Source organism: Balaenoptera acutorostrata, chromosome 2 (genome assembly GCF_949987535.1).
Source record: "Balaenoptera acutorostrata chromosome 2, mBalAcu1.1, whole genome shotgun sequence".
Classification (NCBI taxonomy): domain Eukaryota; kingdom Metazoa; phylum Chordata; class Mammalia; order Artiodactyla; family Balaenopteridae; genus Balaenoptera; species Balaenoptera acutorostrata.
Window position 1 is genome coordinate 73,236,277 of NC_080065.1, and position 13,882 is coordinate 73,250,158.

The 13,882-nt window shown below is 41.2% G+C and overlaps 1 protein-coding gene across 1 annotated transcript in view; it reads left to right on the plus strand.

Moving 5' to 3' along the window:
• Positions 1 to 2,728: 2,728 nt before the first annotated feature.
• RASA1 (RAS p21 protein activator 1) overlaps positions 2,729 to 13,882 on the plus strand; it is a 114,184-nt gene continuing 103,030 nt past the window's right edge. The window contains exon 1 of the mRNA XM_057539753.1: positions 2,729 to 3,847. Coding sequence (XP_057395736.1) covers positions 3,330 to 3,847 — 518 coding nt within the window. The 5' untranslated portion in view covers positions 2,729 to 3,329. The remainder of the gene's footprint in view (positions 3,848 to 13,882) is intronic.

Consider the following 13,882-nt stretch of genomic DNA (forward strand, 5'->3'; position numbering starts at 1 on the left):
ATACTGTTTTTCAGTGCCTCCCTGTTTAATATTATCTGTGAATTTAATTAACAGACTGTTTACATCCCTTTGTTAACTAATGTTACATAACACCACACCTAACACCAGTCCCAGCAGAAACCCTGTAATGCCTCTCTCCAAATAAATATTTCATAGGTTTTTGTTTTTTTTTTAATCAGTTTTCAACTCATGAAACTTCAAGGAGTGTATCTATGTCAGGAAATTCAGGGGCTTGGAAGAAAAGGAAACGGAAACACAGAAGAAACTGAGAGAGAAATTAGCAGAAAAACAAAAACAAAAACATGAGACTATAGAGACTATAAATGAGAGATGGGCAGGTTAAGGTGAATAGAAAAGAAAAAAGGCAACAGACAAAAAGAAAGGAGGTAAAACATTTAGCACTTTTGGAAAAAATTAAAAGTCAGTGAAGATAGAAGACTGATTTGAGATTAAGGAAATACACAAAGAATAGTAAAGATCAAGGCCTAGATCCATCCAATAAATGGAGTATATAAAAAAATTTGAAAATATCTCATCAAAAATATTTGGTAATCTCTTTAGATGAAAAGGACAACACTACTCTAAGACTGAATATAATATAAGATATTGGTATTAGGTTGATACACAAATAGACATAGTAGATCCCAATGGTTGAGCAATTGATGTCTAAAGATGTGAGCTGATCTAATCCAGGATTTGTTAAAAGAATGGAGACCTGTTCAAAGCAGTTGGCAAGGATGCATAGCATTGGGCTAGGCAGTAGGATAGACCACAGGTTGTATCTGCAGTATACCTTTGTAGTAACTAGAAAACAATGTAAATCGGTATGTAATTGGTATTGGACTACATTAAATATTGGCCTTTAGATGCTAAAGAATTTTCAAAAAAGGGGAAGGACATAATTCCGCAAATTAGAGTAGTGAATCTGACCTGGAATCTCAGGCAGAATACCTATGGTGTGTGAGCACTTAGAAAATATCAGTGATAACCCAGAGCTGGTGATTACCTACCAGTCCAATGTCCTACTTTCAAAGGCTGATGATGGTGTTGCATACCATTTTCTTGTTTAGCGTACTATAATATAGCGGTTCTTAAACTTAAATGTGCAAATCTTGGAGGGCTCATTAAAACACAGATTACTGCATTTTCTGATTCAGAGGGTCTAGGGTGGGATGGGGTCCAAGAATTTGCATTTCTAACAAGTTCCTAGGATATTGCTGGTCTGAGACCACTCTTGGGATTAGTCAGTCCATCTTCACTCTCCCAGGTAGTATACTGCATAAGAGGTGAGCAGAATGAAGGAGTCCTTAGGATTACTGGTAATCACATTGTCACTGATTTGGCAAATAGGGTTATGGAAACAGCTATTTCTAAAGGAAAATGTCTTGAGTGCACCTTGCCACCTCGTTTACTGGTCTTTTCCTTTTTCCCTTGGCCTCTATTTCAGACCCTTCCCATCCTTAATGTGCTTCTTGTTGGTTTGACTATCCTTAGCAGAGAAAATATTGATCTCAAAGATCAACATTTAATGGTATTTAATGTGGGATTCCTCCTGGAAGAATGCAAAATATAAGAATAATATATGAATCCAAAAGGGCAAATCACATATACTGGAATTTCAAAAAATGGGAATGATTCCTCCACCTATGTTTATACATATTCCAGTAGAAAAGACAAAACAAAAACCATTCTCTTCGGCTATATTGAGTGAAATTTCAGTTTATTGATAATTTTTGAAACTATACGTAATTGTAACTGACACTTTGGGACCTTCTTGACATCTGCCAGTTGAAAGTGCTCTGTGCATTCACATGTACATCGTGGAGTGTGCCCTGCCGTGTTCTGCACACAAACGAGGACAAAAGCGCGTTGATTAGTGATGCCTGGGGCACCTCTCCTCTCCACACCTTATTAGCTACCCAACAGACTTGCAATGGCAAGGTAGTGTGTGTGAAAGGGAGAAAGAAAAAGAGAAAGGGAATAGAGGGGGAGAGTGGGAGAATGAAACAAAACGTGTACGGTGGTAGAAATCTGACTTCAAACAACCACAATTCCTACTAAAATTCTTAGCCCTCCCCATATGTCCCCCATTATCCATTTCGCTTTCTTTGAGTTTCAGAACCCAGTTTTTAAAATTTCATTTTACTATTTAGCTTGTAAGAGTCATATAGTAATTTATACTATGAAAAGAAAAAGGAAACAGTAACAGTACGGTCTCGACCTTCCAAGCGGGCCGCCCTCTCCAACCCCCCACCTCCGAGGGCCTTGAATGTCTGGTTTCTGCGCCGCCGGCCACGGGTGTTTGTTCCACCGGTCAGGAAGCAAGGAACTGGCTTCGCGGCATCTTCCTTTCCCTCTCCCCGGTCCTCCCTCTTCAACCCCTCCTTGTCTCTCCCGTCTCTCCTGTTTTCACCGCGCTGAGCGGCCGCGTGCTCTGGACCCACTCCTCCCCTCCTCCGCCTCACCGGCCCTTCAAACAAAGCCCAGAGAGACCGGCGCGCGAGAGATGCGGCCGCGCCGCCACGCGCTCCACCCGGAGCGGAACAGGGAGCGCGGCCGCGCACCGCGCGTCCCCGCCGCTTCCTTCCCTCCCGACTCTTCCTTTTCCTTCTCCAGGCCCAGCCCCCCCACCCACCGCGCCGGGAAAGCGCCTGCGCAGAAGCTGCCCTCTTCGTCCTCCTCCCCCGCCCTTCCTTCCCTCTGCTCCTCCTCCCGTGCCCCGCCTTCCTTTCTCTCTCGTCGATTTCACTGAGCGCTCCAGGTTGGGAGCAGTTCAGTCCGTTTCCCCACTACCCCGCCCCCCTTCCTCTCTTCTCCCCACCCCTCGCGTCTCAGCCCGGTGGAGGATGAAGCGGCTGCAGTGGCCCCAGCCCCAGCAGCGGCACCGGCGGTGGCTGCGGTGGGGGTGGCCGGAACTGGGGTGGTGAAGAAGCGGTGGCGGCGGCGGCCGTGGCGGTGGCTGAAGGAGCAGCAGCCGCCCCAGCCGCTTCCCCTGTGCTTCCCTTCCTCTTGAGTGCAGTCAGGAAGTTTTTCGCTTCTGTGCATGTGTGTGTGCGTGAGTGTGGGTGTGTAAGGTGAAGATTTGGGCGGCGTTTGTGCAGGCGTTGGGTTTTTTGCCCACTTCTCTTCCCGTAACCCGGGTAGCTCCCGAGCCTGGGCTGTGGCCCGAAGAGGGGGCGCGGCGGCGGGCTCTCTCCTTTTGTTGTTGTTTCCTCCGCCTGGGGAGCTGAAGAGGGGACGCGCCTGGGTGGGGCGGCTCGGAGCCCGGGCCTGGTGGCCCCCGGGGCTCCCGGGCGGGCAGGGTAGGGCAGAGTAGAGCGGGCTTCAACATGATGGCGGCCGAGGCCGGCAGTGAGGAGGGCGGCCCGGTCACCGCCGGGGCAGCAGGAGGCGGCGGGGCCGCGGGCTCCAGTGCCTATCCGGCAGTGTGTCGGGTGAAGATACCCGCCGCCCTGCCTGTGGCAGCCGCCCCCTTTCCTGGGCTGGCGGAGGCTGGAGTGGCCGGGACTCTGGGTGGCGGAGCCGCTTTGGGGTCAGGGTTCCTGGGACCCGGGTCTGTGGCGGGGGCACTGGGGGGAGCCGGACTGTCAGGGGGAGGTGCTGCTGCTGGCGTGGCTGGTGCTGCCGCCGCCGGACCTGGTGGGGAGATGGCTCTCACCAAGGGGACCACTTCGTTGCCTGCTGAGACCTTCGGGGCAGGCGGCGGATTCCCTCCTTTGCCGCCTCCTCCTCATCTGCCCCCTTTGGGCGCGGGCCTGGGAACAGTGGACGAAGGTGACTCTCTGGATGGACCAGAATACGAGGAGGAAGAGGTGGCCATCCCGCTGACCGCTCCGCCAACTAACCAGTAAGTCAAGACCGGTGTTTTGGGGGAAGCTGACTCCTGGAAAGAAGTGGGAAAACATGCCTCGTTCTTTCAGCTGTTACTCGTTGTGAAAAGTTTTGAAGCTTATGGTTCTGTGCATAGGGATTTAATTTGATCACTCATCTTCCCTACCGGCACACTCCCTGGCGGCTTGGTATATTTATTGGTCCTCTGGGAAGATGTAAAGTTTTAAAGATGGGAAGCATGGGAAAATGTGTATCCAGTGAGAACCGGATATGGTTCTGCCCCTTCCAAATTGAGGTGGCGTCCTGGGATTCAGCTGAGCTTGCAGCTACCAAGGCAGTCGTAGTCTATTTTAACCTGGTTGTGTTCCCTGTTGAGGCTAGATGACTAGTGAGAAGCTTGGAATACAAGCATTTAAATGAATATTGTGTTAATATCATTCGAAACATGCATTGGTCAGAATGCTTTGTTTTTGTTGCACTGTAAATCCCAGCTTCTGCCTGTTGAAAGCATTGCGGTGCAGGAAAGTCTTTGGATCACTTTTGAAAACGTGGGTCAGCGAGAAAGGAAAGGAGTTCTGTTAATTACAGGTGTGGTTAAGGGCTCATACTCCAACAATATTTGTAACTTGTGCCGTAGAATTCCCATTTATTAATATTAGTGTAATTCTTCTATAAGTTGAAGCTTTCTAAGCACAATATTGGAGCAAAACAAAATTAATAGTGTGCTTCCCTTCAACACTTTGTTGGTGGCAAATACAGTATTCTATTTGAAAATTAATTTTGACAGTCTACTGCGGAATATATATGACAAATGACTTTTCTATATATAGTACCTCCCCTTGTTCTCTTCATAAGTGAACTTAGGTATGTATTTATAAAGCTGGACCTTGATGAGAGGAAAATGTTGATGGGAATAGTAGGTAAAACTTGCTTTATAGATCCCTCATATCTGTCTTAATTTTCCTTTAGAATTTTGACAACCTTGGTGAGTGTCAGAAGAAGAAAGATTTGGTTTCTGTGTTGACAATCAATCTAGACAATTGCAGGTTTTTTTGTTTTTTCGTGGGTTTTTTTTGTTTGTTTGTTTTTTGTTTTTTTGATAATCTTCTTTGGAAGATTTAGAAAGGACTTAATGAATTAGGACATTTTTGACTTAAGGCTACATCTTTTGATGGAAAAGTAAAGTTAGTCTTACTTAGGTCAGCCATGGTATAGGGGTGTTGTATTCCTTTTGTATTATTCATTGTGAGTTCAATTTTTTGGTCTGATTTTATACCAACTTATCATTTCACATTTGTGTACTGCAGACTTTTCTGAAGGTGTTCTGAGAGTGTTAAAAATTTAAAATATACTGCACTGTTTACACACCTTCAAGCCTTTTTGAAAAAATCACTTAAGGGTCCTGTGGTTATGATAAAGTGCAACTTTTCATTATGAAAGAATATAGTCTTATGCCAGTTATTAACTAAATTGAATTAGACATATTTAGTATATTGCAGTTTTAAATATTTTTAAAGATAGAATTTATTTTGTAGAGCAGTTTTAGGTTCATGGCAGAATTGAGCACAAAACACATAGTGTTCCCATTAAATTTTTAATAATAAACATGCGTGAGTATATAGGAAAAATTATGTTTCTGAGAAGTCCATTGTGAGATTTTCATCATTATTGTTTGTATTTGGGAATAAAAATATTATTTGTGTGACTGTGTATATGAGAATTGTACCTGTTCTAAAAGGTATCCTCCATTTCTAGTATGTTTTTTAAATTTGCCACTGAGAAGTACAAATTTCCCCTCTTTTCTTTATCTTAGATATCAACCCAGAGTCACTGGAGGCAATACAGTGTAGTGGTTAAGCGTGCAAATTCTGAAGTTAGACAAGATTTGGGTTGGAATCCTGACTCTGCTACTTACTAGCTGTGTGATCTTGGAAAGGTCAGTTTCCCCATCTGTAAAATGGGGACAATAATGGTGTCTCCCTCATATGGTCGTTTTTAAGGTTAATGAGAACCCCCTGAACATACTCAGCACAGTACCTGGCACATAGTAAGTGTTCAATAAATTAGTAGTCTCCCCAAATAATAATATATAATTTTATTGTCATTAAATTGACTACCAATTCTATTGCTATAGGAACTCCCTTACTAATAGCTATTTGAGAGAATGTTTTGAACTCCGAAGGCCTGTCTACCATGATTGATTATATCAAAAATTTTATTTTAAATTCATAAAGGTTTCTAGCAGGCTAAGCAGGTTTAGAGATGGAATTCAAGTGTTTTCTATAAATTCCTATTTTTAAATGAAAAGCCTTAACGACTTTGTTAAATAATGTCAAATCTTTCATAAAGTATTGAAGAAATGCTTTTGGACTAATATATGATTACTAGTGACTGGTCACCTTAGTTATTGATAGCATGATATTAAGGAGGTTCAGGTCATAGGATCGAGTCCACAGTGGTTTGTTAGATAGACCAGGGTTCCCTGGTCATGGAGTTCAACCATGTGTCCCGCTGGTTCAGTGCTGTTGGTCACAAGAGAGTCAAGTGACAATATGTAGATAGACCAGTGCAAATATAATAACACTATTAATATTTTGAACCTTGTTTTTCTGTGTGCATGATGAATCATTAGTCTCATGTTTATTACTGAGCATTTTCATTAGTTGGGTTAAGGCCAGAAAAGTTTGTATAATTGGAACTATTACATGTATTTGAATATTCTTTTTTTTTGCACATTTTGAGGAAAAAATTTTAAAGAGAAAAAATTTCTCCCCATATATTTTTATGCTATAAAAGGTTCTGTATCTAAAACTGCTAACAAATTTTTTTTTCAAGAGAGAGAAAAGTTAAATTAAAGGAGTTTGTCACTGGTACTCCCTGTATTATGTAGCTGCTTTTCGTGGTCTTTGTTATTTCTTTCTCTTTTCCCCAGGGGTGAGGGGTGATAAGAAAGGAGAATAGTTCCCTTAGTCCACCATCAGTTATGTGAGAGTTTTAACTCTGAGCCTGCAGTAGCAGGAGGCTCTTGGGCTGAATCCACCTGACAGATATATATTGCTTGCTCGTAGTGTATTTGGAGCATTTAGTGATTACTTGCCACCATTTAAAAATAGGAAAACTTCATGTTTAAGAAGTCTCGATTTCTAGCATCCCTTGAGAAATCACAGGAGTTGGCTCCACCTGGTTGCCGTTCCTGCTTGAGAGTAGATTTCTGGAGCCGAGTAATGATGGCCCCATTTAGGTGACTTCTGAGCTCTACAGTTAGCTGTGGTTTCTACCAGGCCTGCTTTGCCTTTGATGTTATTTGCCTGGCATCTGGCCTAACTAAAACGCAGGCTTTCTCAAGTCTGAAAGTTGAAGAAAAAAGAAATAAGGAATGTAAATAATACCTTTCTTTTCCTTAAGAGTCATCTTACTGTTTCTACAAAAATAAAATCATTCTTAAGTCAAATAATTGTTAAATGTTAGTACTAAGACATGTAGCATTCATTAACTTTGTCACCGATTGCATTGTAACTCTGGGTGAGTCATTATTTCTTAATAAAAATGGGGGTGAGAATTGAAGAGATTAGTTATGGACAAAGTGGTTTCTGACCAGGACCAGATATTTTTGCTATATGAGTAGTAGAGCAATGTAGTAGGAGCTTAATTTAAGGGATACAACAATGAGTAAGATACCCCTTTTCTTAATGAGTCTCTCTTCCAGGAGAGTTTTAGATCTAGTAGAAAGTTAAGTAACCAATTACTGTCATTCAGGCTAGTTTAAGATAAATCTCATGAGTGAAGTATGAGCAAAGGGTCATGGGGGTTAAAAGAATAAGATATTTATATAATTAGGACCAGTAAAGTCTTAGAGGAAAAGTAGCAGGTATGTTTTCAATGTGGCTTAATTTATTCTGAACAAGAGGTAATTGGTTCCTATGCCCTTTGCCTAAAGATTCTGTCAGGTAAAAAAGAATTCCGAATTAATGTGTATAAACTTCTGACCTTTAGTGAGGAGTCGGTCCTACTGAACTCTTAGTTACTCAGCTGTGGTCTGGGGTAGGTTGAAGGGGGCGCCTATAGTTACTGAGAATACCCAGCACTACCAAAGGCTTGAATTGGTTTGGATCATTGATTAGCCACTCTAGGGAAACCAGGCAAACATTATTGACAGAGCCAAAAAAAAGACCCAAAAGCCAAAACAACAGCAACAAAAAAACCTGACAGGGGTAAATTAGGAAGAAGAAGGGGAAAATAAAGAGGTCTTTTGGTTGCTTTGCTCCCTATCTCTTTACTAGCCATTAGGGAAATGAGAGAATACCTTTAAGAGCAGCTCAAATACACTCCAAACAACCTCGGTGGGGGCAGGTGATCGAACTTAGAGCGATTATTGTCAGGTGTTACTGATGACATTTCTTGGTTGCTTACTATCTAACAGGAACTGTTCTAATTGGTTTCCATGTGTTGTTGTAGTTGCCTATTGCTTCACTGCAAAACTTAGTTGCTGAAACATTTATTTGCTCTTGATTCTAAAATTTGGGCAGGGCTTGTTGAGGACTGCTCCGTGTGTCACCTGTTGGCTATAATGTCCAAGGTAGCTTTTTAACTCATAAGTCTGGTACCTCAGCTGGGATGGCTGGAACAGCTGGTGGATAGCTGGGCATCTGTGTGTGTATGTGTGTATCTGTGTCCATGTCTCCCTCCACACCAACCACTTCATTTCATTAGCTTGAACTTCTCCACAGCATGGTAGATGGGTTCCATGAAGGAGCATTCCCAGAGGTCAGGCCTCACCATGCCAACACTTATTAAGCCTCTCTGTTCTTCATGTTTGCTAACGTTCCAAAGGCCAATGCTAATCACGTGAGTCAGTCTAGATTTAGTGTGGGAGTGGGCTATAAAAGGGCACCAATACTGGAAGGTGAGATTTCTTGGGGGCATCAGAGTAACTGCCTACTGCATGTATTATTCATTTACAAGCAAATATTAAATAATATTAGAATACTAGTGGTTAGGGAGAGTGTGGGAGAAAGGGCAAGTACTTTGAAGTTTTTCCCTTAGGGTCTACATGGTAAATTGTCTTTCATCAAATGGTCCAAATATCCCCACAATATATTTTGCTTCTGACCACCATTATCTTAATTTTAAACCAAAGATACTGAATATGGATGTTGGTTATGGCTCATTGTTTGAATATGCATATGTATGTATGGTAGGTGTGTTATCTTGAAATCACCTGCAGTACATTTCAGCTGTGGGCTAAATAAAAAATAGTTGTTATCAGGTGAAATTTATGGATAACTTCTCCATATGTCTAATCACATCTCAGTGGGATTTGGGGTATGCTTTTTGGTGTTCCAGTGATTACATGATTTTGTGAGTAAAACAATGAACTTTGGGGGGGACAGAAAGAAATATAAAAGAAAGTACAATGTAGCTGGACAATAAGGCATTAATGATATAGAAATTAGATGATAAAATTAATCTACGGACACATTGTACTAATTTTTCAAATTAGAGGATAGTTTTGGAAGAGTTGAAAGAATGAGAGTGTATGAAAGTGATTTTGAAATTTAATACTGTAATTCTCTTTCACTAAAGTTTTATCGAAAGTTTGATTAGCTTTTGTAGCATCAGTATTTGATGTTATAGTAGTCCCCCCTTATCCACGGCTTCACTTTCCACGATTTCAGTTGCTCTTGGTTGACCATGGCTCAAAAATATTAAGCGGGACATTCCAGAAATAAGCAATTCATGAGTTTTAAGAACTGTACACCTTTCAGAGTAGTGTGATGAAATCCTGCTCCATCCTGCCCAGACATGAATCATACCTTTGTCCAACGTATCCTGCCATCACTTAGTGGTCCTACCTTGGTCGTCAGATTGACTGTTGCACTATCACAGTGCTTGTGTTAAGTAAGCCTTATTTTATTTAATAATGGCCTCAAAGTGCAAGAGTAGTGATGTTGGCAATTCGGATATTCCAGAGAAGCTGTAAAGTGCTTACTTTAAGTGAAAAGGTGAAAGTTTCCTACTTAATAGGGGATGAAAAAAATCATATGTGGAGATTACTAAGATCTACAGTAAGAACGAATCTTCTATCTGTGAAATTGTGAAGGAAAAAGAAATTCATGATAGTTTTGCTGTTGCACCTCAAACCTGCAAAAGTTATGACCACAGTGTGTGATAGTGCTTAGTTGAGATGGAAAAGGCGTTACATTTTACAGAAAGATATCTTGAGAGAGACTACATTCACTTAATGTTTATTACAGTATATCGTTATAATTGTTCTATTTTATTATAGAACATATAATAAATGTTATTGTTATTGTTGTTAATCTCTTACTGTACCTAATTTATAAATAGGTATCTATATATGGGAAAAATAGAGTATGTATGGGATTCAGTACTAATTTGAGGTTTCAGGCATGCCTGGGAGTCTTGGAATGTATCCCCTGAGGATAAGAGAAGACTACTGTGTAATCAGGAGAGTGATATGCATAGATACATAGTATTTCAGTGAAAGAGGAAACGCTTTCATTGACCATTGCAGAAGCCGACTCAGGTAGAGTGGCTTGCTTAAGGTCAGATAGCTAGGTGGATCTGGGACAGAATCCAGTTCCCATGATTTTTCAGATATGTTTAGATTTGAGTAATATTTAATTAATTTTTGCGAGGGGAGGAAGTGGAAAGGCAGAGGCCCATTACTGAGTAATCATTTACTATATTCTAGGCACTTTACATAGGTTATCTCATTTAATTCTCATAACTATACAGTGAGAATAGATATTATCCACATTTTTTTTTGTTGAGAAAACTGGTAGAACTGGAATTCTAATGCAAATACTCTACTTGTTCCATTCCAGTGCATATAATACACACATATATACGTGCACCCATACAAAACTTAATATACTCCAGGACTGGCTAGTCATTGGGTGTTATGGACTGAATTATATCTCTCCAAAATTCATAGGTTGAAACCCTAACCCCCAGTGTGACGGTGTATGGAGTTAGGACCTTTAAGGTGGTAATTAAGGTTAAATGAGGTCATAAAGGTGGATCCATAATTCTATAGGACTGGTGTTCTCGTATGAAGAGGAGGAGACAAATGGGAGCACATGTGCACAGAGAAGAGGCCATATGAGTTCACGGTGAGAAGGTGGCTATCTATAAGCCAAGGAGAGATGCCTCACTTAGAAACCAACTCTGTTGGCACCTTAATCTTGGACTCAGCCTCCAGAACTGTGAGAAAATAAATTTCTGTTGTTTAAGCCATCTAGTATATGGAATTTTGTTATGATATCCTGAGCTGACTGATACACTGCATAAACCTGCATCTTTAAAAATGGCTTTGAGGATTTGGAGCAGATTAAACGCTCATTTACTACTTGAGAAACAGGGTCTTCATTCTTTTATTTCCTATTTTTCACTGTAGGAAAGAAAAACTTTCCTTATACTTTAGCTTCATTCTTCATGAGTTCTTGACTTAACATCTCCTCTTTTGGCTATACTTGTGTTGAAAGATGGAAAACATTTAAATGCATGTCTGATTATTATAGTGTGAAAAGATCCTACACAAGACCGTGGGTGGTAGCTGTAGACAACCTATGGGAGAGACATTACTCCAGCAGATTTTCTGTATTCACTCTGTGTTTATTGTTGTTAACATTGAGTGTTACTTTTTTTTTTTTTTAAAGAAATTCACGTTCTTTTATTTATTTATTTATTTATGACTGTGCTGGGTCCCCGCTTCTGTGCGAGGGCTCTCTCCAGTTGCGGCAAGTGGGGACCACTCTTCATCGCGGTGCGCGGGCCTCTCACCATCGCGGCCTCTCTTGCCGCGGAGCACAGGCTCCAGACGCGCAGGCTCAGTAATTGTGGCTCACGGGCCGAGTCGCTCCGCGGCATGTGGGATCTTCCCAGACCAGGGCCCGAACCCGCGTCCCCTGCATTGGCAGGCAGACTCCCAACCACTGCGCCACCAGGGAAGCCCCCAGTGTTACTTTTAAGATTCCTTTCTCTTATGTATCTGTCTCTAGCTAAGGGAAAGAACTAGAGATCCGTCTCAGTTCTTTTAAGTCTTCTTTGTAGGTATAGCCCACTACACTGGGTTCACAGTTAAGATACTTGTGTAATAGTAGAACCATACCTCTCTTCCATCCATGTCTATCTACCTAAATATTGATTTATCTCTCAGATTTTCCAATTAAACTTCTTATTTTGAGGTAATTGTAGATTCATATTCAGTTGTTAAGAAATAATACAGAGATGTTTCCTTCACCTATTTTTCCAGATATATGGCAATATCTGGTGATATCACAACTAGGAATCAGTTTCATTGATATAGTTCATTTATTCAGATTTCACCAGTTCTACATACACTGTGTGTGTGTGTGTGTGTGTGTGTGTGTGTGTGGTGTTTATTTAAATCTATGCAGTTTTATCACATGGGTAGATTTGTGTAATCATCACCACAGTAAAGATACAGAACAATTTCATTATACCCAGGATCCCTCATGTTGTCCTTTTATAACTAAACCCACCTTTCTCCATCTTTAACCCCTGGCAACCACTAATCTGTTCTTCATTTTGTCATTTCCAAAAGATTATATAAATGGACTCATACAGCTTGTAACCTTTTTTTTTTTTTTTTTGTCAACATCTTTACTGGAGTATAATTGCTTTACATTGTTGTGTTAGTTGCTGTATAACAAAGTGAATCAGCTATATGTATACATATATCCCCATATCCCCTCCCTCTTGCGTCTCCCTCCCACCCTCCCTATCCCAGCCCTCTAGGTGGTCACAAAGCACTGAGCTGATCTCCCTGTGCTATGCAGCTGCTTCCCACTAGCTATTTTACATTTGGTAGTGTATATATGTCAGTGCCACTCTCTCACTTCGTCTCAGTTTACCCTTCCCCCTCCTCGTGTCCTCAAGTCCATTCTCTACATCTGTGTCTCTATTCCTGTCCTGCCCCTAGGTTCTTCAGAACCATTTTTTTTTTTCATTGTTTTTTTTTTTTTAGATTCCATATATATATATATATATATGTGTTAGCATACAGTATTTGTTTTTCTCTTTCTGACTGACTTCACTCTGTATGACAGTCTCTAGGTCCATCCACCTCACTACAAATAATTCAATTTTGTTTCTTTTTATGGCTGAGTAATATTCCATTGTATATATGTGCCACATCTTCTTTATCCATTCATCTGTCGATGGAGACTTAGGTTGCTTCCATGTCCTGGCTATTGTAAATAGTTCATACAGCATGTAACCTTTTGGAATAGCATTTGTCACTGAACACAATTCACTCAAGATTTATTTAAGTTGTTGCTTGTATCAATACTTTGTACCTTTTCGTTGCTGAGTAGTATTCCATGGTATGGATGTACTACAGTTTGTTTAATCATTCACTCGTCAGAGAACATTTGGGTAATTTCCAGTTTTAGCTATTATGAAAAAAAGCTGCTATGAACATTTGTGTTTATGTTTTTGTGTGAACATAAGTTTTCATTTCTGTCAGATAAATGTCCAAGAGTGCAACTGCTGGATTGTGTGGTAATTGCATATTGAGTTTTATAAGAAACTGCCGATCTATTTTCTAGAGTAGCTGTATCCTTTTACATTCTTACTAACAATTCATGAGTGATCCTGATTCCCTATGTCCTCACTACTAACCTTTTTTTTTTTTTTAATAATATGATGACAGCTTTTATTATTTATTTATTTATTTATTGGCTGTGTTGGGTCTTCGTTTCTGTGCGAGGGCTTTTCTCTAGTTGTGGCAAGTGGGGTCCACTCTTCATCACGGTGCGCGGGCCTCTCACTATCGCGGCCTCTCTTGTTGCGGAGCACAGGCTCCAATTGCGCAGGCCCAGTAGTTGTGGCTCATGGGCCTAGTTGCTCCGCGGCATGTGGGATCTTCCCAGACCAGGGCTCGAACCTGTGTCCCCTGCATTGGCAGGCAGATTTTCAACCACTGCGCCACCAGGGAAGCCCTACTAACCATTTTTTATTTTAGCAATTCTCATAGATGCCTAGTGATATCTCATTGTGGTTT